This window comes from Ipomoea triloba, chromosome 10, assembly GCF_003576645.1.
Source record: "Ipomoea triloba cultivar NCNSP0323 chromosome 10, ASM357664v1".
NCBI lineage: Eukaryota > Viridiplantae > Streptophyta > Magnoliopsida > Solanales > Convolvulaceae > Ipomoea > Ipomoea triloba.
In genome coordinates this window covers 2,228,693-2,256,573 of record NC_044925.1, presented here as the reverse complement: position 1 = coordinate 2,256,573, position 27,881 = coordinate 2,228,693, and the positions used below count along the sequence as shown (strand labels likewise).

At 36.0% G+C, this 27,881-nt stretch overlaps 6 protein-coding genes, 1 long non-coding RNA gene and 1 pseudogene across 8 annotated transcripts; 4 read left to right on the top strand and 4 right to left on the bottom strand.

Moving 5' to 3' along the window:
• The first annotated feature begins 466 nt into the window (after positions 1-466).
• On the top strand, positions 467-6,431 carry LOC116031388 (uncharacterized protein YNL011C). Of its 2 annotated transcripts, none has more exons than XM_031273585.1 (13): positions 467-865; positions 1,354-1,470; positions 1,947-2,079; positions 2,272-2,368; positions 3,076-3,119; positions 3,481-3,637; positions 4,298-4,369; positions 4,563-4,646; positions 4,950-5,051; positions 5,251-5,298; positions 5,440-5,565; positions 5,715-5,807; positions 6,020-6,431. In XM_031273585.1, the coding sequence occupies exons 1-13, from the start codon at positions 637-639 to the stop codon at positions 6,113-6,115; spliced, it is 1,398 nt and encodes a 465-aa protein (XP_031129445.1). In that variant the 5' UTR covers positions 467-636; the 3' UTR covers positions 6,116-6,431. The 2 variants fall into 2 exon arrangements, with proteins under 2 accessions (XP_031129445.1, XP_031129446.1); XM_031273586.1 differs by having other exon boundaries at positions 468-865; positions 1,347-1,470.
• Positions 6,432-7,079: 648 nt separating this feature from the next.
• On the bottom strand, positions 7,080-8,394 carry LOC116032667. Its single transcript, XR_004100768.1, has 2 exons — positions 7,743-8,394; positions 7,080-7,611 (listed from the first exon to the last, which is right to left on the bottom strand). It is a non-coding gene; the product is annotated as an uncharacterized LOC116032667 (long non-coding RNA).
• On the top strand, positions 7,129-9,116 carry LOC116032666 (senescence-specific cysteine protease SAG39-like). The gene is made up of 2 exons (XM_031275341.1): positions 7,129-7,644; positions 8,331-9,116. The coding sequence occupies exons 1-2, from the start codon at positions 7,206-7,208 to the stop codon at positions 8,918-8,920; spliced, it is 1,029 nt and encodes a 342-aa protein (XP_031131201.1). The 5' UTR covers positions 7,129-7,205; the 3' UTR covers positions 8,921-9,116.
• A 733-nt stretch (positions 9,117-9,849) lies between these two features.
• Positions 9,850-11,202, top strand: LOC116031754 (senescence-specific cysteine protease SAG39-like). The gene is made up of 2 exons (XM_031274056.1): positions 9,850-10,317; positions 10,405-11,202. Exons 1-2 carry the CDS (start codon positions 9,891-9,893, stop codon positions 10,995-10,997), a joined length of 1,020 nt encoding a protein of 339 aa, XP_031129916.1. The 5' UTR covers positions 9,850-9,890; the 3' UTR covers positions 10,998-11,202.
• A 1,740-nt stretch (positions 11,203-12,942) lies between these two features.
• LOC116031753 (senescence-specific cysteine protease SAG39-like) lies at positions 12,943-14,290 on the top strand. The gene is made up of 2 exons (XM_031274055.1): positions 12,943-13,421; positions 13,523-14,290. The coding sequence occupies exons 1-2, from the start codon at positions 12,995-12,997 to the stop codon at positions 14,125-14,127; spliced, it is 1,032 nt and encodes a 343-aa protein (XP_031129915.1). The 5' UTR covers positions 12,943-12,994; the 3' UTR covers positions 14,128-14,290.
• A 44-nt stretch (positions 14,291-14,334) lies between these two features.
• On the bottom strand, positions 14,335-21,313 carry LOC116031755 (annotated as a pseudogene).
• LOC116031752 (pentatricopeptide repeat-containing protein At4g01400, mitochondrial-like) lies at positions 16,861-20,487 on the bottom strand. The gene is made up of 2 exons (XM_031274054.1): positions 20,282-20,487; positions 16,861-18,984 (listed from the first exon to the last, which is right to left on the bottom strand). Exon 2 carries the CDS (start codon positions 18,876-18,878, stop codon positions 17,457-17,459), a length of 1,422 nt encoding a protein of 473 aa, XP_031129914.1. The 5' UTR covers positions 18,879-18,984; positions 20,282-20,487; the 3' UTR covers positions 16,861-17,456.
• Positions 21,314-23,022: 1,709 nt separating the features above from the next.
• On the bottom strand, positions 23,023-24,343 carry LOC116032805 (senescence-specific cysteine protease SAG39-like). The gene is made up of 2 exons (XM_031275524.1): positions 23,887-24,343; positions 23,023-23,790 (listed from the first exon to the last, which is right to left on the bottom strand). The coding sequence occupies exons 1-2, from the start codon at positions 24,314-24,316 to the stop codon at positions 23,192-23,194; spliced, it is 1,029 nt and encodes a 342-aa protein (XP_031131384.1). The 5' UTR covers positions 24,317-24,343; the 3' UTR covers positions 23,023-23,191.
• Positions 24,344-27,881: the final 3,538 nt, after the last annotated feature.

Sequence of the window (27,881 nt, the reverse complement as noted above, 5' to 3'; positions counted from 1 at the left end):
CAGGGAATGAGAAATTCCAGTCCCCGCCTAATTCCCCGCGGGGACGGGGATGAGGAATATTTTTTAATTTTCCGTCGGGGACGGGATACTACTCGTCCCTGCCCCGTTGCCATCCCTAATTATGTGCCTCCCTTCTTGATATATCCATCAAAGATATCAATATCCGAAATATTACACGGATAAAATATTAATATATGAAAATAAAATAAGAGGCTGTTAAAATATGGATGAAGTTATAAAGTAAAAGACGGTTAGTATTGAATGATAGACAAGAAGTTAAAAAGTAAAATTGAAATAAAAAAATAATATTACATATACTTTCAGTTTCTAAATTTTAATCCATACTCATGTGGATTGTTAGGATCCATCAGAAAAAGAATGCTCATATCATATGGCTTGATAAATGATAACGGGATAAATAATTATTTAATTTAATTCAAACAAAATGAATATGTGTCCAGAGTTCATTGTGTTTGGCTAGCCGGCCAGCGCCAGTGGTCATGATAATACTTGGAGCTGGCGATGGACTCGCGGGTGAAGTGAAGAGACGAACTGCAAAATTTTGGTCTTGGTATGTTTGCGTGGGTTGTGCGGGAGGGATAGCGACGCTGACACAGACGCAGAGTTCGCGGGAATATGGCGGACACTTGTTTGGGACCCCCCTTCTCTATTCCTTCCTTAAATGCCTTTACTTCTTTCCCATTTTCTCTCTTCCATTTCCATCCTATTTGTCTCTCTTCTTCGCCTTCTAGAAGCAGCAGAGATAGATCTCTCTCCTTCTCTCTCATGGCTTCCTCCGCTCGTGGCTCTCCCACACACTCCTCCGTCCCCACTGCTCATCAGCCCTCACTGGTGGTTTTCTCGGGTATGGTATAGATTTATTTTTTCTGATTAATTTTATGGTAAGTGTGAAAAATGTGAAAAAAAAATAAAAAATTGAATCTTTGAAATACCCACTTAGTAATTCTTTTTGCCTCTGATTTTATTCGTGATGCTTTGAGGGTTTGGCCTTTAATTTTTATTTTTGCGGGGATAAAAGCAAAGCGAATCTCGATTCTGGACCTAGGAGGATCCTTATTTTTATATATTCAGTGTATAATCTTGAAGATTGAAGTGAAAGGAGAAGCTTTAGCCCAGTCAATTGAAAACAGAAAATGGTGAATAATTGTTATTGGATTTCAGTTTTTGACTAAGAAATACATAATCTAGCGTGGTAAAAGGCTTATACTGCTTATTCTACTCAAATGTACCTCTTTAAATGATGGGATTGTAGAATTAGTTCTGTTTCATTCTCTAGCTCTGGCTGCTTATGTCACTCATTACTAAGGGATCTGACAAGTTGTTAGTACACAGGTGGAACAGCCTTTAATGGTGTTGCAGAAGAGCTTAAGAAGTTAACTACTTGTGTTGCTCATGTTCTTCCTGTTTCTGATGATGGTGGAAGTACAGCTGAGATTGTCCGAGTTCTTGGTAAGTGTTTTTTAAAATTTCTTATCTGCTGATCCTTATTTTGTGTTTTACCACTACCCTTGATTTCTTGACAGTAAATCTTTGTATTAGTTTGAAAGTACTCATCACTGTAAGTAATTTCACATTATGTTCTCCTTGCTTTTCTGCCGATACTCAACGTTCTGAACCACTTTGGCTAAGATTAATGCTGCCAAAAGATTGACATTTAGGAGTATGTAGTTGGCGAATTAGTATGTCTGATTATATATGTAGCTATTACCTTGCCCCAAATTGGAAAGAATGGGAAAGTTTTGTTAGATGTTAAAGTTTACTTATGGAAACTGTTATCTAAGGATCATGCTCTACTTACCAGTTCCAGTTTGTCACATATACTAAGTCCTTTTCAGTTTTCACTTTGTTTCTGTGTTCATGTATTCATTTATTTTTCCTTCAAACTGTGTGGCAGTTAGCAAGTGTATTTTATGGGTATCCTGCAGGTGGCCCTGCAGTTGGTGACATACGGTCAAGATGCTTGAGACTGTCTGATCAAAGTACCTCTGAGGCTCTTGCTGTGAGAACATTGCTTGGTCATCGACTACCTCTTGATGCACAAAAAGCAAAGCTAGAGTGGTAGTGAAACCATATTTTTGAGTAATGCCTTTGTTCTATTCTGCTGATGTTCTTTCTCCATTTTAGTGTGCTCTAGGAATTTTTCTTTTCTTTTTCTTTTCATGTGTATAACTAGCCTTTCTGGGAACTTTTGTGTTTAAACTGCTTTGGTAAGATAATTGACATTGCCAATAATGACTATATGGTCAATAGGTATGATATTGTGGAAGGGAACCATAACCTTTGGAAAGGCGTCTCAAAACCTTACAGGGAAACTATACGAGCTTTCTTGGCTTACTTTCAAGACCAGGTTCGTAGTTGTTTTGTCAACCTTATCTCTCAGTTGCAGGCTTGCAGCTATTCTTGGACTTTGTTTCTGATGTCCATCTGACTTGATTTCAGTTAGTTGCCAAAATTGATTTTCTTCATGCAATTAACATTGATCAGTTTAGTATATTTTAGAATTGCATGATGCATGTAGAATTCGAATAGATGATGATGCATGCTAATTGAATTTGTACATAAAATGAGTATGACTGCAAGCAAGATGGATCTGCACATGATTCCCTTTACCTTTTCAGTTGTGGTTTTATTACTTGGTAAAGCTGTTAAATGCTAGAGATTGACATTACATTGCACACTTTTAGTCATTCTGGTTTTTCTATCGTTTCTTTACCTTCCCTGTCATTCTTTTAAATGTGCAAATCTGTAATTAGCTTTGGAATTGTTAACATTTCTTGTATTAAACTGATGAATCTTCACTTTTTTACAATGTGATCTTGAGATGTCTTGATATATCTAACATGCCTTTTTGATTTTCTTTATTGCTATGATCTTTTAGTATTGGAGTCAGATCATTTTGTCTTTAACTTTGGATGATTGCGTACAATACGGTGTATTGAAAATTCAAGTTTAGGCTCTCTTTGACTGATATCATGGGCATTAGTGTTAGTTCTCTTCTTATTTAGAAGACAGTTGACGAGTTCTTAAATTTATATGGACTTCTTTTATATGCAGATTCTTCGGCGCTCAGAAGATTCATTTTGTTTTAGTAATGGAAGGTATTTGATACTAGCCTGCTTGACTGCATCACAAATATGATATTGCAGATTTACATTCTGATGTGAATTCTTTTATCTCTAGTATTAGTAATGCCATGGATCACCAATATTTCTTTTTGATGGTATTTTTGGTCAAGTCATGTGCCTATAGCAATGCCTTTACGAAGGTCTTTAAGTAGCTTCTCTATGTGCCTTCCTCTTTGATAGTGTTTATAGATAGCTGTAATTCTATAACTATTTTCTTCAGAATTGGTACCCATTTAAGTTTCTCCTGTTCCGGCTTAATGGAAATAGATTCTATATTGAACTTGAACTTGCTTTTGCAGTTCTGACTTGATAAAACCCCGGGTTACCCTTGCAGCATTGGGAATTTTTTCTTTGCAGGAGCACGGACATTTTTTCAGTCTCTAGATGCTGCAATCTTTTTGTTTTCACGTGTTTCTGATATTCCAACAGAAAGTCTGGTTCTTCCTGTGATATCCACTAACGAGAGGCTTACATTGGGCTGTGAATTATGGGTATGATCTCTCTTTTACAGAAACTCTTCTCCTTCCCCTACCCTCCCATGCTTCTCTTCTGATAACTCATAAGTATCTTTAACTGAAGCATGTGTTTTAATTCCCATGTCGAGCAAATATGCGTATTCATTTGAGTAGAATGATGATTTTTTGGGGTGGGGGGTGGCGGGGTATGTTGGCCGTCATATGTTGCCCATTTGATTGGTTTGATCGCATTGAAGCTTACCTTTTCATTATTACGAATGAATAATTAGCACTGTTGTTAAAATCGGCCTAGGCGGCCTCCTAGGCACCGGTTAGGCACTAGGCGCCTCTCGGCCGAGGGGATTTTACCCTTAGATGGACATTAGTTGATTGGTCGCCTAGGTGGCCTCCTAGACACCGGTTAGGCGCTAGGCGCCCCTCGGCTGAGGGGATTTTACCCTTAGGTGGACATTAGTTGATTGGTCGCCTAGGCGGCCGACTAGCGCCTAACACCTTCTATAATATTGTAAATTAGATCATGCAATCTCAAGTTGTTCCAATGCATGTAGGTTCTTTCGGTCTTTCCTGGTTTTGGTTTTTGGTTTAATGAGATGTGGCAGCGGAAAAAAAAAATTAATCCTCATTTTCTTTACTAGATATCAAATCAAAACCGTTCTTATGGTCTCTTTTCATTAGGACGGTACCATTATACGTGGACAGAATGAAATATCTCACCCAACAAATGGACGCATGGAACCCATAAACAAGGTATCTCTTTGCATTATTTCACTTTTATATTTATCATGCCTAGTTAGTAGTCATTAATTATTTAATTACATATCGTGCATTCTCCTATTCGATGTTTTCCTTTGCTGTTGCCCTAAAAAATGTACTATAAATATGCTCCATATGTTATATGTTACATTTCTTACCTCATTTCTGGCTGAATCTATATGGACAGGGGATCTCTTCATCTCCTGCACTTGCTTCAAAAATAAAGCGGGTGTTCTACATGTCAAGTGAAGGAAGCAACTTATTGCATGAGGTAAATTATTAAATACTGTCACAATTATGTTCCAAAAGAAAATCTCGACTCTCTTTTGCCCCTATTACTTTCATTTGTATTCAATTCCTCAATAATCCTTAAAGGTATTGTTGGGTGGAGGCCGGTAAAAGGCCAAGTCTAACCTCTCGAAAATGTGGTGGCTATATATAAAGAAATAAAGTTGCGCTTTCGTTGTGAGCTATAGCTTTTGGCGTAGTGGTAAACGCTTGATCCTAACAAGTCGTATTAGAGCCAGGTCACAGGCAGCTGATCTGTACTTCCAATTTTCTCTCAATTTGTCAGGTTTTCCCTGCTGTAAATCCAACGGTCTTGGAAAAGTTGAGAAATGCAGACTGCATCATATTTGCCATGGGATCGCTCTTTACTTCCATTTGCCCTTCTCTGGTAATTTTATGCGCATACACACCACATATGTATCATGTATGTACGTATATTTCTTAAATTCGTGTTTTGATTGGATAAGATAAGATGTAATCTTCCCTCCGGGCTAAGCTCATATTTTCGTATGTGATTTTATCTGCCATTTATATAACAATGCACTTCACAAACTTCAATTTTACTGATATTTGATCTACATTCCTAGGTTTTACTTGGAGTTGGGGAAGCCATCGCTTCACAGTCATGCCCCAAGGTTGATTTGCTAATATCCATGACTTCATATTGGTTTTTATGTGAAAATGATTTCAAGTAATCTTCTCTTTTGAGACTAATTTGCCATGTTCAGATTTAGGAAAATTATCGTCTTTTCTTCCTTGTTTAATCATCTCCATAGGTACTTCTGTTGAATGGTACACATGACCGTGAAACCAGTGGCTTTACTGCTTCCTGCTTTGTGACAGCCATCACCGATGCCCTAAACCGAACTTATGGGGATCATTGCAATTGCCTTAAAAATCCTGTAAGTAGCTAGATCTACACGTATATTTGGTACAACTTCTGTTAGCTCTATTGATTCTTGATCGAAGTTAGTCATTCTGAACTTCTGAATCGAACGTGCAATCTAACTAACAAAATTCTTTCTTGCTTATCTGTCGTTTGTCACTACAGCCAAATAGATATATCAATACGCTTCTGGTGCCAAAAGACGGCCAAATCCCCGTGGATGTTGATCGCCTCACTTCCCAAGGGATTCATAATGTGGTACGTGCCCGTGTTAACATTTCTTCTGCTTGCCTCTTGGAATGTGGTATATTGTCTCAATTAATCAGAACAAGGCCGCCTATTTGAATATAACTGTTAAGTGTGAAGGGCATGAGTCGTTCTAATTTTGCGTTTTACCCTACTAGAACCTTCAGATTTCCATATTTGCTCTTCCAGTGATGCATTTTGCATAAAAGCTTCAATTCTTGCAGGTGACTGTAGATTCGGTCCATGACGCAAAAGTCGGTGCAATTTTCGACCCAAAATCATTAATCCAAGCACTCGCGGGTTTGATCATACAAACATGAATGAGAGAAACCGCAACTGCTCCTCGATCGACCTTGCAGATGATGAATTATGTTTGGCTTTGAAGCTAATAATGCTTTGACTGCCCTGCCTTCACAGAAGATTGCACTTCTTTTCATTTGACAGTGATCCTAGGAGGAGGATACAAGGTTTCTTTCATTGATTCTAGTACAGCTATTGGACATATATTGTATGTTTTAGGGAAGTTATAGAAGAAGCCCTTTGATGGATCCACACCACAGTTCATATGTGATCAGAATTAGTGTACAGTGTAGTTCATTCACATCAAATTACAAATGCTGTTTCACATCACAAATATGTCCGTTTATTTATTTATTTATTTTTTAATTTTTTTTAATTTAATAATATTTAATTTTTAATAAATAAATAAATAAATTTTAAAAATAAAATAAAAAAGAACACATGTCAACACCATAAAAATTTAACCTGCTAAACAAGTTTTATTGGATTTAATTGAACTGGGACTTGAATAGAACTTTTTCTTTTTTACTTGAGGAATCTAATTGCACTATTCAATTGACTTAGTGTGCTAATTTGGTTTTTTATTTTTTCTAAAAAATTATCTACTTTTTGGTTTGAGTTGTAATTTTGGTAATCTTTTAGAAATAATTAATTACTACTTTTATATGATAGTGAAATGGCGAAATGGGAAATAATCGCATATATTAAATTTCTCAAAAATATTAAATCTAAGCTCCCAAAGGCGGCTGCTAGCCAATGGGTTTTGATTATATTTTTCAATTGATTGCCCATATTGCCCATGGTTCTATCACAACATTGCATGCAGTGTCGACGGAATACGAACTTCATTCTCCTTTCTAACTTGCCGGCCGGTAGGGCTTTTCCGATAGATCCATGGAATCTTCTTCTGTTCAATTCAATTCCGTGTTAAGATTCAGTGAGAACACAAATGCACAAATGCAAATGCAAAGCCAGCGAACTCTATAAATAACGAACCAATCCAATGCATTATTCATTCACAGATCAGATCATATCATATTTAGTTAAGTTGTATACATTACAAACATTCTTTAATTTTAAGCTAAGCTAAGGTTTAATTTGAGTTCAGCTATGGCTTCCAATAGCAGTTTGAAGCTCCTCGTTGCTCTCGCATTGGTGTTTGCGACGTCGGCTTATTTAGCCGCGTCTCGAACACTATCCGATTCATTGATGGTGGAGAGGCACGAGCAGTGGATGGCTCAATATGGGCGTGTTTACAAAGATGAGGTTGAGAAAGCAAAGCGATACAATATTTTCAAAGGAAATGTTGAGTACATTGAGTCCTTCAATAAGGCAGGAAACAAGCCTTATAAGCTAGGCATCAATCAATTTGCGGATTTGACGAACCAGGAATTTCGAGCATCTCGGAATGGGTACAAATTATCGCTGCCTCACCAATATTCTTCTTCCGATAAGCTGTTTAGGTATGAAAATGTGAGTGTAGTACCGGCTGCGGTGGATTGGAGGAAGAAGGGAGCTGTTACTCCGGTTAAAGATCAAGGCGATTGTGGTAAGTATTATATAGTATGACAACCACATGTATATGTTAAGATCAAGTGCTTATAATTACTACAACAAAAGCTTGTAGTGAAAGCGCAAATTTATTACCTAATCACATGATGCTAAATTGGCCTTTACCACCCTCTGCTCAACAATCCCTCAATCTCTCAGCACCTGCTAGTCTCAACACTCTTGTTGGGATCCCTCAATTTCTCAGCACCAGCCAATCTCAACACTCTTGCTGGGATCCCTTAGTTTCTCAGCACCAGCCAGTCTCAATGCTACATGGTGCTAAACTTAGCCTGGCCCTTATATCACCACAAGTTTTCAAAAACTAAGGTGCTAGACTTGATCCTTTACCGACCTCCGCATAAATCCGTCTCAATGGTCTTGCTCGGATTGCCACATGGTACTAAACTTAGCCCTTATACCACTACACGTTTTCAAAATCTAGGGTGTTAGACTTGACACTTACGGACAGGCCTTCGTTCCACCAGTCAGTCTCAACGCTCTTGCTGGGACTGTCACATGGTGCTAAATTTAACCCTTATACTATCACATGCTTTCAAAAACTAGAATGCTGAACTTACCCTTTACTTACCTCCGTCTAACAATTTCCCTAGTCAGATGGTGCTGGATACCTATACATGCATGCATCGATCTAATTGCAAACTTACATACATGCTATATATATAGGATCTTGTTGGGCCTTTTCCGCCGTTGCCGCCGTGGAAGGAATCACCAAACTCTCAACCGGCAAGCTGATGTCATTGTCGGAGCAAGAGCTTGTAGACTGCGACTTTAGACGCCAAGACTACGGGTGCCAAGGAGGATTCATGGACGATGCATTCAAGTTCATAATAAGCAACAAAGGCCTCACCACCGAATCCAACTACCCATACCAAGGAACCGACGGATCCTGCAACAAAACCAAGTCATCCGACCACGCAGCAAAGATCAGCGGCTACGAAGACGTCCCCGCAAACAGCGAGTCGGCATTGGAGAAGGCCGTGGCCAAGCAGCCCGTATCCGTGGCCATAGACGCCGGAGGGGATTTCTGGTCGTACTCCAGCGGCGTCTTCACGGGAGAATGCGGGACGGAGTTGAATCACGGCGTGACGGTAGTTGGGTACGGGAAAACGGAGAATGGGACTAAGTATTGGTTGGTGAAGAACTCGTGGGGGACAAGCTGGGGTGAGAATGGTTACATTAGAATGCAGAAAGACATTGGCGCTAAGGAAGGGCTTTGTGGTATTGCCATGAGAGGATCATATCCAACTGCTTAATTTATTCACTAAACCTATCCACCCGCCCATTAATTAATTTCTCTTAATTGTTTCCTTGAATTTTTATTGTGTGTGTTCAATATAATTTTAATGCAAACTCTACATACTGTATTAGATTCTTTATTGTACGTACTGGATTTATTCATATTGTTTTTTCATAATAAATAAAGGAAATGTTGTTGTATTTTTATGCAAATTTTCTTATGAATATCAATGTTGTATTATAAAATACTTTGAGTTTATAAAAAGTTTTAAATTGGGGTTGGTTTGACTATTGGCTTGATAATCACAAGGTTCTAATTTCAACTTCAGTCGGAATAATGGTCTATTAACATTTTTTGTTTGAGCCGTGGTCTATTGATCTTTTTTATTTGAGCTGGTCACTTATGAGCAACCTAACATAGACTGTTTCACCTTCTTGTAGTTCTTTGTCGGCTAAGATTACAAAGCGGGATATGATTTACCAGTACACATCTTTAGATAGTTATTGCAAATGCAATAGCATTGGCACCATTATTAACGGGTAATGTACAAAATTAGAGTCCTCCCCTACCAATTCAAAGCAACGTCTACGGAATTCGAACTTCATTGTCGCTATCATTTGTAAGATAAATTAGGAGAACTATTTTCTCCAAATTTATCTCACTGTTTGTTAATATAAAATAAGTTTAGGAGGAAAATTTAGGATTACTCTAATATTAATTATTGATTGGCCGTTAATTAACGGATAACGCACAACATTAGAGCCTAGCTTTATCAAAGCAGCGTCTACGGAATTCAAAACTTGATTGTCACTATCATTTGTAACTTGCCGGCTTTTCCATTGAATCTACTTCCGTGATAAGATTCTGTGACAATGAAATTCCAAACCGTACGTACCAGCCCTATAAATACCGTTGCATCTTTAACAGAATGCATTCACTCACAACACATTACAGTTGTAAACATTTTACAACCATTTTTAATTACTATGGCTTCCAATAGCTTGAAGCTCCTCGTTGCTCTTGCACTGGTGTTTGCGACGTCGGCTTATTTAGCCACGTCTCGAACATTGTCTGATTCATTGATGGTGGTGAGACACGAGCAGTGGATGGCTCAGTATGGACGCGTTTACAAAAATGAAGCTGAGAAAACAAAACGATTTAACATTTTTAAAGAGAATGTTGAATATATTGAGTCTTTTAATAAGGCTGGAACCAAGCCTTATAAGCTTGGCATCAATGCATTTGCCGATTTGACTAACCAGGAATTCAAAGCATCTCGGAATGGATACAAATTGCCTCACGACTGCTCCTCCAATACGCCATTTAGGTATGAAAATGCGAGTGCAGTTCCAACTACCGTGGACTGGAGGACGAAGGGAGCCGTTACTCCGGTTAAAGATCAAGGCCAATGTGGTAATTATAACTATCCAACTTTGATTTGATTTGTTAATATATCTGGCCTGGGGACTAAAAGAATTAATTGTAAAATTAATTACATAGGATGTTGCTGGGCATTTTCTGCTGTGGCCGCAATGGAAGGAATTACGAAGCTCTCAACCGGCAATCTGATTTCACTGTCAGAGCAAGAGCTAGTAGACTGCGACGTAAAAGGCATAGATCAAGGCTGCGAAGGAGGCCTAATGGACGATGCATTCACCTTCATAATAAACAACAAAGGCCTCACAACCGAATCCAACTACCCATACCAAGGAACCGACGGCTCTTGCAAGAAAAGCAAGTCATCCAACAGCGCAGCAAAGATCACCGGCTACGAAGACGTCCCCGCTAACAGCGAGTCCGCCTTGGAGAAGGCGGTGGCGAACCAGCCTGTATCCGTGGCCATAGACGCGGGGGGATCGGATTTCCAGTTCTACTCGAGCGGGGTTTTCACGGGAGAGTGCGGGACGGAGCTGGATCACGGCGTGACGGCTGTTGGGTATGGGATTGCGGAGGATGGGAGTAAGTATTGGTTGGTGAAGAATTCATGGGGAACAAGCTGGGGTGAGAAAGGGTACATTAGGATGCAGAAAGACATAGAGGCTAAGGAAGGGCTTTGCGGTATTGCCATGCAATCATCATATCCCTCTGCTTGAATTCATTAATATATATATATTTGATGAGGCTTTGTATCAATTATCCCTAAAACGCCTCTGTAATTAATGTATCCATTAATTCGTGTGTATTATCTTTTTTCTTGTTTGTGTATATTTAAATTCCAACTGTATTATGGAATCTTTAAAATAGTTTCAATTCCCTATTATTCAATCAAGTAAATCACGTAGATGAAATATATGTTTACACTCGCTCTCCTGGAGTCATTTGTATGGCGCAGCCTAATCAAGTGGTCAATTGTCACAAAAGTTGGACGGTACAAATCGTCCATTTCAATCAAACAACAATAACCTCCTGTATATCATTTTCTTTGGGGGTTGAATTTAGTTCATGATATTACAACACATAATAAGGGTCTATTTACAACGGAGGTACACAGATATGTAATCTCATTTTTCTCTTTACAAATATGACATGTGACAAAAGTTTTATTTTATAAAAAATCAATTTATAATTGGGTGCATAACTTTCTAAAATTCACATTATGAAGGATTATGTGATATATCCTAAACGTTTAGAACTTTGGTACAATAACATATTTCTTCAATCAGTTGTAAGTTTATTAGAACTTTTTTTTTTTAGTCGGCATGGGCAGTTCAACTGGTCACAAGGGTGAAATTTGAGAGAAGAGATCATAGATCAAGTCTTACCATGCTTTGTCGGAGAAGAAGAATTTTTTTTTTAAATATTGGGAGAATAATTTTTTTTAATATCGGATTCGGAAAGCAGGAAAATGATTTCTGAAAATGAGTTATTTTTTAGAAAATATTTTCTTTTCTCGTGCTTGGTTGCATTGTAGAAAATTGTCTTTATGTGTTTGGTTTATTTTCTGAAAAATGAGTAGAATTGTATAATTAAACATTTTATTTAGAATATAAAAATAGTTATAATAATATTATTTATCAAAAATTTTTAAAAATTGGTTTTCAGTGAAAACTAGACTTATGGTTTTCGTCAAAATGACTAGATTTTTTCAATCTTGACTGAATTTTTCGACTGCATTCAAACGCGGAATGAAAACCCAAAAAATAATTTTCAAAATCATTTTGTGAGTTTCCAAACACACCCTAAAATGAAATTTTAATTTATTTAATTTTGATTAATTTGACGAGAAATTAAACCAACGACCATCCTAACAACAATCTATATAAGATCAATTAATATGCACTGAAATAGCTTGCCTTACTACGATATCGAAGACGTACAGGTTTACGTTATATTCATATACGACAAATCATTCAAGATTCTCAAGAAATGCCAAACACAGACCAAATTCGGAGTAATATAATGCAGGAGAACACCGTCACGGCAATCCAAAATTTTGGGAACATATTTTATTATAATATAAGAAAAAGTAATAAATAGAATATGTCACAGCAGAGAATGGCGACATTTTATGGGTTGACACAATAACGACATGAATACAATAAAATTAAATATAGACATGATTTGACTAGTTAAGGTTAACGGGTTAGAGTTATATAAAAATTAATCATAACATGATTTTTAATTTAAACGGATTATGATATACATACAGTTATACACATATTGTTAACATGTTTCACGTTTGCCCGATATGATATGACTAACATTAATGATTTATCCATTAATACACAAATTTTAATTTAATCGATTACTAACATGGCAACCAATTATTGATCTGGAACATATTAAAAGTAAATACTAACTTGTTATTTTTGTGTATATTTCATATTATTATATTAATAGGTCACATTGGCAAACCTACGTCTACGCAGTTCTTGATTGTCAATATCTTGCACTAACTTGCCGTTCTATCCAGGCATTCAAAGTTGAATGAAATGCAAATCAATTTAATTATTTAAGAAAAACATGGGGATCTTAGTTAGCTAGCTAGGTTTATAAATAGTGTAGCATAACCCAATCCATTCACTCACAACATTTCATACATGTGTACATTACAAATATCCCTAGCTAAGATTTGAGATTGTCATTAACCATGGCTTTCAAAAGTTTGAAGCTCATCTTTGCTCTGGTTCTAGTGTTTGCAATGTCAGCGTCATTAGCCACATCTCGAAAATTACCTGATTCATCAATGGTGGAGAGGCACGATCAGTGGATGAGTCAATACGGACGTGTTTACAAAGATGAGGTGGAGAAATCAAAACGATACAAGATATTCAAAGAGAATGTAGAATACATTGATGCTTTCAACAAGGTTGGAACCAAGTCCTACAAGCTTGGTATCAATGCATTTGCTGATTTAACAAACAAGGAATTCCAAGCGTCGCGGAATGGATACAAGTTGCCTCACGAGTGTTCCTCCAATACATTGTTTAGGTATGAAAATGTGAGTGCAGTTCCATCTACCGTGGATTGGAGAAAGAAGGGGGCCGTTACTCCTGTTAAGGATCAAGGCCAATGTGGTGAGTTACAGAATATTTACATCAATTAGTATAATAAGCAAATTAATTAAATTAATTTATAAGCTAGTTACTTAAGTTTGATGTATAATATATATATATAGGATGTTGCTGGGCATTTTCTGCTGTGGCCGCCATGGAAGGAATCACCCAACTCTCAACCGGTAAGCTGATCTCATTGTCGGAGCAAGAGCTAGTAGATTGCGATGTAAAGGGCGAAGATCAAGGCTGCGAAGGAGGCCTAATGGACGATGCTTTCCAGTTCATAATAAACAACAAAGGCCTCACAACCGAATCCAACTACCCATACCAAGGAACCGACGGATCCTGCCAGAAAAGCAAGTCATCCAACAGCGCAGCAAAGATCACTGGCTTTGAAGACGTCCCCGCTAACAGCGAGTCTGCCTTGGAGAAGGCCGTGGCCAATCAGCCTGTATCGGTGGCCATTGATGCCAGCGGAATGGATTTTCAGTTCTACTCTAGCGGGGTGTTCACCGGATCATGCGATACACAGTTGGATCACGGCGTGACGGCCGTGGGGTACGGGAAAGCGGAGGATGGGACTAAGTATTGGTTGGTGAAGAACTCGTGGGGAACAAGTTGGGGTGAGAATGGTTACATCAGAATGCAGAAAGATATTGATGCTAAGGAAGGGCTTTGCGGTATTGCCATGCAAGCATCTTATCCAACTGCAACTGCAACTGCTTGATTAAATACATATATACATACATATATTTCATGAGGCTTTAATTTGTATCACTCATCCTAAATCGCCTCTGTAATCTATCCAATATTTTGTGTATTTTCTTGTTTTCTTGATTATTGTTCTGTATATTTAAATGGATGTGAATGTCAAGTTACATTACAATGAATCTCTTAAGAGAGTTCCATTGAAAAAAAAGTATAAAAACAGCCATTTCAGAGCTTTTAACACTACGGAGTAATATTTTAAGGACTGTTGTACAATGAAGCTGTGGCAACTTGTCGATCAGAGCAAGATTCTAAGGCTAGAGTAATTGTATAAAAATCAGCTATAATAGATTGTACATGTATACAAGAAATGTCAAGAATTAATAATAGATTGAACTTGATGTATAAGCTAGAGGCAAGGGGAGGTTTAGTTATACTATGATTGGTGAATGTTACGGTAGCACTGATACTTCTACAATCAAATTCCATGGTCTTCATCCAATTCTCAAAATCTCCAATTTCCTGCAACACATAAGCCACCATATCAACATTGCACCCTTTGCTAAAAATAAAATTCAAGCAATAATTAATAATGCTAGGCTTACTAGCATATCAATTATCAAGAATTGTAATATTGTTCTTTTTGTGGAAATCAAAAGACCATCTTGATTTCCTGGCACCTATCATTATCACACATTTATGGACTAAAAGAAAGAATTAGTATTCAAGAAGTTGATAACTTTTATAACATGGTGTAAAGGGTGTTTGGAACTCAAGAGCTCCATGATGAATGCTAGGAAGGTCAGGGGAAGGGAAAGCACTTTAATATCCACTCAAAAATAACCCAAGTTTAAACAATTCTTTCGTGCATTTGAGAAAATGTAAATGAAATACAAACCAATGAAGAAGTAAATTCTGATCATTGAATATTGAATGTGAAACACATAATAATTACTGAAAACTGTTCAGAGGGAACACTTGCTTCTTTTAAATTGTCTTGACAATTCTTGTTGTCAAACACAGTAATTCTCAGTTAATGGTGTAAGAATGTACTCATACATTATTTTTTTAAAAAAATCCTAATTACAGCATAATTATCTGTTTGTGGTGTAAGAATGCATGGTGAATTTGTCTTCAAAAACATTATCAATAAATCTTAGTTGAGTAATGAGGCTTCCAAGGAAAGAACCAAAGTAGGAAATGATGACGATATAGGAGCAGAAAGAAGGGATAATTGAGATATTTTGTGATGCTTGGCATTTTGAGTTGATGTGTCCTTGTTTTTCTATACCCTATGGGTGATGTTCTTAGTTACTAGTGGTTTCCTAATGCTTTTAATGTTTGGATTGCTTTTGATTCGTCTAGAGTTGGCAAAGTTTGCCCCTTGATTTTACATCATGGCTTTGAGATTGCGGTCTGTTGCTTTGGTTGTTTTGAACTTTCCAGGGTATGCCCCAACACCCGGTGTAGTTGTTCTTGGGTATTTAATTAATTTTTACATTTACCCAAAATTTATTTAAAAAATAATAATAAATAAAGGTATAATTAGAACAAATACAAAGAAAATTTTCACATCATTGTTCATAGAATTCAACTCCAAGCTCAAGTGCTAAAGCAAGGCAAACAATTAACATTTTTAAATCCTTCTAAACATCAAGCAGACCTATAAGTTTCATATTCTTAGCTAACAACTAGGTTTATTTAAATTTAAAGATTAACATAATGACCGTTCAGAGCACTATTTCAAACACAACCAACCTAAATGATTACGAAGTATATGCTAATCACTCATGGATTTCAATTTTCATTGTATATGATCATGCATAGGTAACAGATTAATAGATAGGGCAAGTCATAACAGCTAGAAAAAAAAAAAAAAAAGTTACAATCTTTCAACTAGTTTGAATTAACTACAGGCTACTAAGAGTGGATAAAACACAGGTACAAAAACTCCTCAATCATTTTTGGCATGCTATTCAACTCACATATAAAATGCAAAGACATAGAAACCAAAGAATACCTTAATTGCAGTATTGATAGAGTGAGAAGCGGCGAGCCACTGATCGGTTTGCTTTCCGAACCGCATAATGGCGGCCGCCAACGCTCGAATTTCCAATTCGATCTTCTTCTCTATCACATAAGCCTCTTGGACCCTGCCGTTCACCGCATCGACCAGAAGGCACTACGCACCGCACCTTTCTTCGATTCCTCTGATTATTGCACATAAAAAAGAAACAAAAATTTAAATCCCCCAAGCAAAATTCTAATAGAATCTTTTTCCATTCGGCAACTGACCTGTAAATGCTCAGAGCTTGAGTGACCTATGATGGTGAACGTTGATCATTTGCGTCAGTGAAGCTTCTAAACTATTGGGCTCCCCGGATCTTACCCGATCCATTTCTGAGTGGCCAGCACTCCTTAATTGCTGATTGGCCAGCACTAAGTAAGGGGGAAAAAATTGTATGAATATTTAAAGCGAGAAGGTGATCTAAACACATACTGGAAATCCCAATGAGCCTTACATCCATCCAAAGACATTAGTGTTTTACATTTCTCACAAAAACCAGAATCATGAACAGAGAATAATATTAAGAATAATTTAAAGGAAACATTAACTAATTTTTTGGGAACATAAACAATTTTTCTGTAAATAAATTACAGTTAACTACTTAACTTTAATTGTCTGAGAAAAAAAAAAAGCAAAACTAAGTCATACAGATTAAAACTATAAATCTGTAATACACTATCAAAGTCATAAAACTTTATAAGTCCGTTTATACAGTTTAATTTTCGTATACAGATTATAACTCATACAGAGCTAGTACTGTAATGTAACCTCAGATTCACATCCTGAGTAATGGTTTTTTTTTTTTTTTTTGGGTTTAAAGATGGGCTGTCATTTTCATGTTGAATAAATATACCTCTGTGCCATTCAAAAGTTTATCTTTGTATTATTAACAGAGTTCATGGCTTTCAAAGTACACAACTATAAGAAGCCAGACAAGAGTGACAAACATCCATCCATCTCCAAAAATATCATCTTAAATCTAAGTGTTCTGATGTCCCATTCTCCACAACTGTTTGAAATGGCAACAATGATTGCAAATGACATTTAACTTCATTCTGGACAATGAAACTTCATAGGGTCAAGACTTCATAGCTTCAAGGGCTACACTTTAAGAACTCGAGTAAAAACTGGGAAGTCAGCAGCTAGACAAAAAGAACAGGGATTGAGGAGTGCTGCTTTGAGTTATAAGCTTGCAAAGAGAAATACAACATAGTACAAATCTCTTGGGGTTTTTCACAGGTTTCTCACAAGAAATATCAACTTCCTTTTCCAAGAAACAATCAAATCATACTTGATCTGCTTTTAATTTTATTGATCAAAAATTCACCAAGACCAGCACCAACATCCACTATTCTTGAGTCAGGCTTTATCTCTACCTTGGTAATTTCTTTTAAAATATCACCCCACTTCCCAGCATTGTCCTCCTCACAAATCTTAGGTATAATTTCAGCCCAAGTGTCAATATGCACAATGTTCTGGTGCTTCAACAACACCTCCACCACTCCACATGCTTCCTCAATCTTACCAAGGTTGCAAAAGCCCTTGACTAATACATGAACAACTGAAAAATGTAGAGAAAACCCTTTTGACATCATCTCCTGCACATAACCTTTTGCCTCATCATACATTCCTTGACTGCAAAAGCCTCCAACCAATGTTCTATAAGACACCAAATTGGGTAGGCATCCATTTGCGGGCATGTCCTCAAGTACCTTACAAGCATCAAGTGCACGCCCTTCCCTACAGAACCCTAAAATAACAGTATTGTAATGAACTATGTCAGGATTGCAACCTTTCACCTTCATTCTACAAAGTAGTTTAAAAGCCTCCCTAAGCTGCTTCTTCCTACACAAGCTATTTAACAAAGTGGTGTAGCTTAAAGTATCTGGAATGAACCCTTTATTAAGCATATCCTCCAGCAAATCAACAGCTTTATTCACTTGACTCTTTCTACACAACCCTTGCATCATGATTCTATATGACTCCACATCTGGCAAAACATCTCTTTTAAACATTTGATTAAACAGTGAGTAGGCAATGCTTAAATCATCATTCAAACATAAAACTTGCATCAGGATGTTATAAGATTTGGTGTTGGGTGAGACTCCATACCGATGAGCAGATTTGAAGAGGTCAAGTGCAGGCCGAATAAAATATTGATGAGCAACAAGGATTTCAAGAATTTGGTTGAGATGTTTAGGACGAGGTTTCATGTTGAACTCCAGGATTGTGTAAAAGGTTTTGAGGGCTTTGTCAGGAAGTCCAGCATCACCGTAGATCTGGATGATGTTTGAGAATAGCGATGGGGAAATGGAAAACTGTTGGGACTTTAGAGAGTATAGGACGGACTGCATGAGTGAAAAGTGGCGAGCACGGCCAAGTTTAATGATGAGGGTGTGGAATGCAGCATAAGAATGCTTGAAATTCGGCTGGCGAGATAACAAATCAAAGATTTCTTTGGACAGTAGTGGATCCGATTGTGAAGCAATCAATTTCTGGATTCGAGCTGCAGACCAAATTGAGGGCTCTTGTTTCTGTTTCTCTATATGTTGGCATGTTTGTCGCTGTCCTTCGTGTTTATCTTGTGTCTCTAGACAACTATGCAAGGTTGAAGAGAAAAGGGCACATGATGCTAAAATTTTTGGCTGGTGCTTAGCGGCATGAATGGTGGCATTTAAGAGATGAAGAGGAACTAAGCGCATCTTTGCTAAAATTTACAAGGAAAGCTTGTTCTGTTTTTAGGTGTTTCCTCACCCCTTATTCAAAGTTCAATGATATATTATGTAGCAGTTTCTTCAAACAAATTTCCTGTAAATGAAAGCGATGAGGGATAGGTTATAATTAAAGTAATATAAATCTAGTACATAGCTTGACTAAATATTTATAGAATAGAAAGTACATATTCTTTATGGAATAGGTACAATCAACAATGCTAACTTCTAAGACAATATGACCTACTGCTTGTAAATGATAACCAATTCAATACTTCATTAATAGTTTCATTGCTTTCACCAACAACACTATTTAAAGTATGTGGATTTTGCGGGACAGATGAATTCCCTGTTGAGTGTTGACATGCCTAATAAAAAACAATAACAAAATCAACTAGAGAACACTCCATAGTTCATTATATTCACATAGCTATACACAATCCACAATTCATTATATTCACATATATAGCTACACACACTCCATAGTTCATTATATTCACATAGCTATACACAATCCACAACACACAACACACAGGTGATGGTGGGAAATATTTCCTTTGACAGCATAATATATCCCCATTTATAGATAAATTTTATAATATTGATATATCAATGTACACTTTTATTGGCATCATATTGTTAAACATACTTGATGATTCTCTTTTGTTTAACAAGATTAATGAAAGAGAGCACTGTTATTGGTATCGAATTGTTACATTGACCCCATACTGCCCCATAGGTCCACACAAAATTCATGACATTTACAGAGGTGGGAGAGGTTCATGCAGATAAATCTAAACAAAAATCTGAAAAAGTGAACAGGATAGAATAGGTGGCCATGCCTTCAGGGTTAAACAATCCTTCATTCATAATAAGCTAGATCAGTGTGTGGACAAATGCACATACTCTGCTACTCTAGGGATTGCAATTGGCCAGGAAACATAATATGTTTTGCTGAAACCCAACTATAAAGGACAGCAATTAGATTAGCTAAGTAGGATATGATCCAGAAATGAACATTGATTTACAAGAAATGTTGTTGGTATCAATTTAATGAACAGATGCAAACATAGAACATAAAACATTGTTGGTTCTTACTTGGCTATACAATGAACATTAAACATAGCTATACAGAGAACATTAAACATAGCTATACACTGCTGGTTCTTACTTGGCTGGTTTTTACAGGGAACATTAAACATAGCTATACATTATAAAATAGTATAAATAGACTAATAATCTGAAATTACTCGCAATGAAGGAAGGCAGGTTCTTATTAGGAAAAGTAGAAGGAATCTGATAAAATCTGATACACTAATAATCTGATATAATATGATAAAATACAGTATAAAATAGTAGGAAAAGTAGAAGGAAGGAAGGCAGGTTCTTATTACCGGCGAGGGTCGCGACTCGCGAGGCTGCTTCGGCGGCAAGCGGTGGGCGAAGGCGGAGGGGAGGTGGAGGCGTGGTGCTGGTTCGACCGCTGACGGTGGGCGAAGGCGGAGGGGAGGTGGTGCTGGTTCGGGCGCCGGCGGTGGGCGAAGACGGAGCGGAGGCGGTGCTGGTTCGGCGGTCGTCGATTGCGTAGGAGAAGCCGAGGGGAATATTACTTAGGGTTACAATTTTAATTGTTAAATTTTTAGTATTTTTTTTTTTGAGAAATTTTTTTAGTATTTTAAATTTATAATTTTTAATAGTATATATATATATATATATATATATATTATATATATATATATATATATATATATATTATATATTATATTATATTATATTATACATGGCTCGCGAGCGATTCGTCGAGCCACGAGCCTATGGCATTAGTGCTCGAGTTCGGCTCAATTGTTAAACGAGCCGCTCGAGCTCGACTCAAACTCAACTTTGACTGAGCCCGAGTCGAGCTTTGACCGAGCGGCTCGGCTCATTTGCAGCCCTACATTCATCCAAAGACATTAGTGTTTTACATTTCTCACAAAAACTAGGATCATGAACTGAGAAGAATATTAAGAATAATTTAAAGGAAACATTAACTAATTTTCTGGGAACATAAACAATTTTTCTGTAAATAAATTACAGTTAACTACTTAACTTTAATTGTCTGAGAAAAAAAAAAAAAAAGAAGCAAAACTAAGTCATACAGATTAAAACTATAAATCTGTAATACACTATCAAAGTCATAAAACTTTATAAGTCAGTTTATACAGTTTAATTTTCGGATACAGATTATAACTCATACAGATTAAAACTGTATACAGATTATACAGTTCACGGATTGAAGTCAGGAAAGGAAAATTTTCCAAAAAACTTTTATAATTATAAGTCATAAAACTTTAATTTTCTGGAAAAATGAAAAAATTATAATAATAATAATAATAATAATAATAATAATAATAATAATAAATAGCAGTAAAATATACCTGTTAGGCTGTTACCTAATGGCCAGGTCGTGGATGGAAGGATTCAAAGAAGATCTCCAATCTAGGGTTTCCTATGTAGAAAGGCAAGAGAAGTGAAACAATGAGCAAAATGAGTTTGAGACTATGAGTATGAGTGGATGATGTTAGAAGGTACACGGATTGCTTCTCGCAATAAGTGTACACTCAAGGAATCACTCAAGAACCTTTCGTGTCTAAAAGAGGATCTTACCTTGTAAACTCTTGGATTTTGAGATCCCAACTCTATAAATGCCTCACCAAACAAACAAATAATACTCTCAACCCTTAGATTATTAAGCAAGGCTAAGAATTAGAGTATTAGGAATCTAGCACTAGAATTAAGATACAAAAATAAAATTAGTTACGGAGTATATAATATGAGTAGTAGTAATCTTTTTGGGTTTTTGGATGTGTGTGAATACAAAGAATAAGATAAGGGGATAAACTAGCTTCTCACTAGCTTACCAAGATTGAATGCTTCTCACAAACAATCTAAACTTCAATGCACTTCTCATGCAAAGAAAAGTGAGAAATTTCACTCAAATTGATTAGAAAATTAAAATTTTACATTTAAATTCTTAAAATAGAGGTAAAATTTGTATCATACATATATATTACTAGTTTTATACGCGCATTGCGCGAATGAGTTAATGCCCAATGTTTATATTTAAATAAATATTTGAAAGTATATCAATGCTTCAATTTGCTGGGTAATGGGTTATTTGAGTACTTTCATTGTCAACAAATCTCCCAAGTAGTTAATATGATTGGTTTCAAACTATTCTTTTTTATTTTTTTCATGGTATTAAAGAAATACATATGCATTATTTTTTGATGTAACTACTATAATTTATTTAATTCAGTAAGAGTAAAATAGAGCGGTTCCGCTTCAATTTGTTGGGTTATTTGAGTACTCTCTTTGTCAATCAATCCCCAAGTAGTTAATATAATTAGCTTCAAATTATTTTAATTTTTTTTCATAGTATTAATAAAATACTTGGTAAATAAATATATAACATTATTTTGTACTATAACTTTGATACTTAATTACAAGATATTGTAAAAATAAGATAATGGACAATGTAATGAATATCAAAGAATCTTTGCATGAGAGAAAATAAAGACAATATAACTAATGAAATTATTTTTTCTTATTTAATTTAATTTTTTGATAATGAATAATTTTTTCAAATAAAGGTATTGTAGACACATAATTCTAAATTAAAGAAATACATATGCATCATTTTTTGTTGTAGCTAGTTATTTATTTAATTTAAAAAGAGTAAAATAGACTAAGAAACTTAATTATGTCAAATTTGATTGAGATGAGGTTCGAACCTAAGACCTTTCTTATAGAAATTAATGGGTAAGTTAAAAGTTAACGGAATATTAACGGAGAAGAGAATATTTAATGGAAAACTTAACGGATAATCATAAAAGTAAGGTTAAATTAAGTAATCTCTATTAATAATATTAATCTGAATTATCTTAACCATCTATTTAATTAAATAACTCATCTAAACCATCCATTTGATTAAATAATTTGACCGTCATTTTTTCTACCCATTTTAGGCCTAACTCTCTTTGGCTCTTATTAGTATATAGTAGAGTAGAAATCAGTTTGTAATAAAACATACATTTTAATTAAAACAATATAGATTTGAAATATAAAATTAAAATTTTTACCACAACAAATACAGTTTGAAGTAAAAAGCAATATATTCTTATAATAGCAAGTTTGCATTTAAATATACACAATGATAATCAAGAAAACAAGAAAATACAGAAATTATTAGATAGATTACAGAGGCGATTTAGGATGAGTGATACAAAGCCTCATGAAATATATGTATGTCTATATATACTTAATCAAGCAGATGCAGTGGGATAAGATGCTTGCATGGCAATACCGCAAAGCCCTTCCTTAGCCTCAATGTCTTTCTGCATTCTAATGTAACCATTCTCACCCCAGCTTGTTCCCCACGAGTTCTTCACCAACCAATACTTAGTCCCATCCTCAGCTTTCCCGTACCCCACGGCCGTCACGCCGTGATCCAACTGCGTATCGCATGATCCGGTGAACACCCCGCTAGAGTAGAACTGGAAATCCATTCCGCTGGCGTCAATGGCCACCGATACAGGCTGATTGGCCACGGCCTTTTCCAAGGCGGACTCGCTGTTAGCGGGGACGTCTTCGTAGCCGCTGATCTTTGCTGCGCTGTTGGATGATTTGCTTTTCTTGCAGGAGCCGTCGGTTCCTTGGTATGGGTAGTTGGATTCAGTTGTGAGGCCTTTGTTGTTTATTATGAACTGGAAAGCATCGTCCATTAGGCCTCCTTCGCAGCCTTGATCTTCGCCCTTTACGTCGCAATCTACAAGCTCTTGCTCAGACAATGAGATCAGCTTACCGGTTGAGAGTTGGGTGATTCCTTCCATGGCGGCCACAGCAGAAAATGCCCAGCAACATCCTATATATATTATACATCAAAATTAAGTTAAGTAGCTAGCTTATAAAATAATTTAATTTGCTTATTATACTAATGTGTAAATATTCTGTAACTCACCACATTGGCCTTGATCCTTAACGGGAGTAACAGCCCCCTTCTTTCTCCAATCTACCGTAGATGGAACTGCACTCACATTTTCATACCTAAACAATGTATTGGAGGAACACTCGTGAGGCAATTTGTATCCATTCCGAGACGCTTGGAATTCCTTGTTTGTTAAATCAGCAAATGCATTGATGCCAAGCTTGTAAGACTTGGTTCCCGCATTGTTGAAAGCATCAATGTATTCTACGTTCTCTTTGAATATCTTGTATCGTTTTGATTTCTCCACTTCATTTTTGTAAACGCGTCCATATTGAGCTATCCATTGATCATGCCTCTCTGCCATTGATGAATCAGGTAATGTTCGAGATGTGGTTAATGATGCTGACATTGCAAACACTACAGCGAGAGCTACGAGAAGCTTCAAACTTTTGAAAGCGGCCATAGTTGACAATCTCGAACCTTAGAGATGTTTGTAATGTAAATGTTGTGAGTGAATGGATTGCGTGAAGCCACACTATTTATAAACCTAGCTAGCCATGATTCCCATGATTTTCTTAAATAATTAAATTAATTTGCATTTCATTCAACTTTGAATGCCTGGATAGCCCGGCAAGTTATTTGCAAGATATTGACAATCAAGAACTGCGTAGAAGTAGGTCTGCTGTTGACATGTAAACAAACCATTTAACCTATTAAGCACCCAACATAAAAATTTTGTCTTAACAGTCAACTTGTTAATTAAAAACCTATTTAACCCATTATTATTAGCATTAGTTACGGTTTTTAAAGAATATTATGATAGGTTAGGAATTGAATATCTTAAATATTTGGTTGGATTTTTTTTTGAAAGAAAACGTAGCTATTCCATTAATTCATAATATAAAACGTTTACATCAACGATCAATGAAATGATAAACCATTTCTTACAGTCAGACATAGAAACAACTTTTCTAACTATGCTATAGAAAACTTGAATCGCAGACTGTTTCATAACTAAGAAGCTATGTTCCTTCAAGAAGCTTAAAGCTTAATTAAAGATCTGGGTCTTCGTCATCATTCTTTTTTGTTCGCCCAGGATAAGATCAACACTTGCCGAAACCAAACTAAATGATTTATGCTAATAAAAATGAAAAGCCCGTGAAAGTAACGAGAGGAAAACACAATCATAGAGAAAATAAAAAGTGGGTAAAGTCAAAGTAGGGTTGGGAGTTCAAGACTATCAACACAAACCCAATACCTACCTACTATTATTTTATTCAAAGGGAAAGAAAACGGAAGAAGAAGATCTGTGGCGGTGGTCGGAGGCAGACGGAGCTGCGACGATGGTTGGGGCGGAAGAAGAGCGAGAGTAAACGTAGAAGGTGACCAAAACCGCCGGCTCAAAGCTCCATTAGAGCTCCCGCCGGAGGCCGGCGGTGGAAGCCGAAGTTGAGCAGCAGAGAAAGGCGTTTGGTTTTAGAGAGAAAAAGGAGGCTAGGGTTTTTACGTGTATAAGAATTTTTCTTTTTAAAATTTGACAAATTATTTTGTTGGATTTAATTGTATATGTTTTTTAAAAAGTTATTTTTAATTAAATTTTTATTTTCTAAATAGAAAGTTATAATTACATATCTAAAGGGTTTAAAATAACTCTGTCATATCGTGTTGTGACTCGTGTGTACATGAAATATGTTAACTAGGCATGTCTATTATATCAACGTACTCATTTAAAAATTATGTTTTTTTTTTATTTATTTATAACTCTAACCAGTTAATTTTATTGGCTTGTGTCTATGTTTAGTCTTATTATATTCGTATTATTATCATGTCAATTCGTTTATATACACTGTCAAGTATTCTCTGTGTGAGATTCTATTTATTTTTTAGTACTATTGATTCTATTACAAAGTAATATTTATTCTATACTTTCTCTATTTGTTATAGCCCAAACAATTCATACCCTATCATTGAGGTTCGATCATGTAACATTCTATTTACTACTTTTTTCTTTTATTATAATAAGATAAGATTCGTTCCCGTAATTTTGGATTGCCGTGACGTTGACACGTTGTTCTGCATTATATTGTTTGGTCTGTGTTTGGCATTTCTTGAGAATCTTGAATTGTTGTATAAGAATATAGGAGTTTTTTCCACTTTTAGTCCTATGACTTTAGTGTTTCCATCAATTTAGGTACACGACTTTCATTTTGCCACTTTTAGTCCTTGACTTTAATTTTTTTGCCACTTTTAGTCCTTGACTTTGATTTTTTTTTTTCCACTTTTAGTCCTTTCGGTCATCCGAGCGACAACTTTTAATCGAAATCAACAAATTGTTATGCCATTAAGGGTAAAAGTGTATTTTGATAAAGTTCTAAATATATTTATAAATAAAATCAGATAAAAAATAGGAAAAATAAACGTTATTTGCTTGTTCTACTTCGCTTTTTAAGCAACAACTTTTAATTAGAATCAATAAAATGTTGTGTCATTAAGTGTAAAATTGTCTATTGATAAATCTCTAAATACATTAAACGTTATTTACCCTTAATGGCACAACAATTTGTTGATTTCGATTAAAAGTTGTCGCTCGGATGGCCGAAAGGACTAAAAGTGGAAAAAAAATCAAAGTCAAGGACTAAAAGTGGCAAAAAAATTAAAGTCAATGACTAAAAGTGGCAAAATGAAAGTCGTGTACCTAAATTGACGGAAACACTAAAATCATAGGACCAAAAGTGAAAAAAAAACCTCATGAATATAGCGTTAACCTGTACGTCTTTAAAATTGTAGTAGGACAGGCTATTTGAGTGCATACTCAGCTTGTATAGATTGTTGTATGTTGCGGTGGTATTGTTAGGATGGTCATTCGTTTAATTTCTTGTCAAATTAATCAAAACTAAATAAATTAAAGTTTCATATTAGTGAAATCATTCACTGAATTGAAATATATTTGATTGAATTAATATAGTTGATTGAAACTGGTTATTATCGTATATGTTATGAACAACTGTTTTTAGATTTTGATAATGCAAAGTTATGTATAGACCTAATAGACCCCTCATTTTCTGTTATAAATCATTCGTTTTTCGATCTAAAATTGGAAGGAAAGCAATTGGAAGAAAGCACTTTCCCATCCTATCAAAGGACACTCTAAAGGATCTTCTAAAGACATTCATAAGGATTAACTCAAAATCGACCTTCAATCCCGATCGTACCCTAATAAATCGACAATCAGGAATCGTTGTACACGTGGACCAACCTAGGACTGCCCTGCCGCGGGACCGGTGCATGTGGGATATGTGGTTGATATGCTGACCTCACGACATGTGCCAAAGCTTTCCCTCCAAATTCAATTAGCTGCTGAAAATAAAGGCAAAAGAAACGATGAAGTCAAGCAAAACATTTGCAGAGAAGTGCTCCAAACAACATTCACAATAGGTATAACACAATGAAGGCACAAAGCAAGTAGAGAGCAAAAGCTAAACCAACAAAAATTAAATCTTCAAATGACAGCAACTCACACTGAGGAAAAAACAAAAGAAAATAAATATTCTGTAATATATAGTAATATATAAGCGAAAGGCTAGTAATATATAAGCGAAAGACAGAGGTTATCCATGGAAGGAACTAACGTCGGGAAAAAGTCTTTGAAAGGATAATTGAACTATGGGGGGAGGTTAACAAATTGGATAAAATAAATATCAAGCCTGCAAACGAATAGACATGAAATGGAGTATGGTTGAATGTCAGAGGCCAATGTCACCCATATAAGTCTGGCCCATCAAAATAGTATCACTGTTGTCCTCTAAACAATCGGACTGCGACCGCCGACGCATCAGCAAGGGCAAAATAGACACACATTTTCCAAAGTCCAACAATCAATGCACAAAGCACAATAAATCTCGCCTTAAAAAGTCATGAGCAAACATGGAGTGAGCTTTTATATAATACAGAGACGTGTATACGTATTTATATATATTTATTTATAAATTTATTAATATGTATATAAATTTAGTATCTCCTTGAAAGCT

Excerpts from the sequence above, each read along its gene's own strand:
- LOC116031388 (XM_031273585.1), top strand. The coding sequence starts at position 637 with ATGGCGGACACTTGTTTGGGACCCCCCTTCTCTATTCCTTCCTTAAAT. Across the intron at positions 3,638-4,297 it reads CATTGGGCTGTGAATTATGG|GACGGTACCATTATACGTGG; the intron begins GTATGATCTCTC and ends TCTTTTCATTAG. Across the intron at positions 4,647-4,949 it reads GAAGCAACTTATTGCATGAG|GTTTTCCCTGCTGTAAATCC; the intron begins GTAAATTATTAA and ends TCAATTTGTCAG.
- LOC116032666 (XM_031275341.1), top strand. The coding sequence starts at position 7,206 with ATGGCTTCCAATAGCAGTTTGAAGCTCCTCGTTGCTCTCGCATTGGTG. Across the intron at positions 7,645-8,330 it reads TAAAGATCAAGGCGATTGTG|GATCTTGTTGGGCCTTTTCC; the intron begins GTAAGTATTATA and ends CTATATATATAG.
- LOC116031754 (XM_031274056.1), top strand. The coding sequence starts at position 9,891 with ATGGCTTCCAATAGCTTGAAGCTCCTCGTTGCTCTTGCACTGGTGTTT. Across the intron at positions 10,318-10,404 it reads TAAAGATCAAGGCCAATGTG|GATGTTGCTGGGCATTTTCT; the intron begins GTAATTATAACT and ends TTAATTACATAG.
- LOC116031753 (XM_031274055.1), top strand. The coding sequence starts at position 12,995 with ATGGCTTTCAAAAGTTTGAAGCTCATCTTTGCTCTGGTTCTAGTGTTT. Across the intron at positions 13,422-13,522 it reads TAAGGATCAAGGCCAATGTG|GATGTTGCTGGGCATTTTCT; the intron begins GTGAGTTACAGA and ends ATATATATATAG.
- LOC116031752 (XM_031274054.1), bottom strand. The coding sequence starts at position 18,878 with ATGCGCTTAGTTCCTCTTCATCTCTTAAATGCCACCATTCATGCCGCT.
- LOC116032805 (XM_031275524.1), bottom strand. The coding sequence starts at position 24,316 with ATGGCCGCTTTCAAAAGTTTGAAGCTTCTCGTAGCTCTCGCTGTAGTG. Across the intron at positions 23,791-23,886 it reads TAAGGATCAAGGCCAATGTG|GATGTTGCTGGGCATTTTCT; the intron begins GTGAGTTACAGA and ends TAATATATATAG.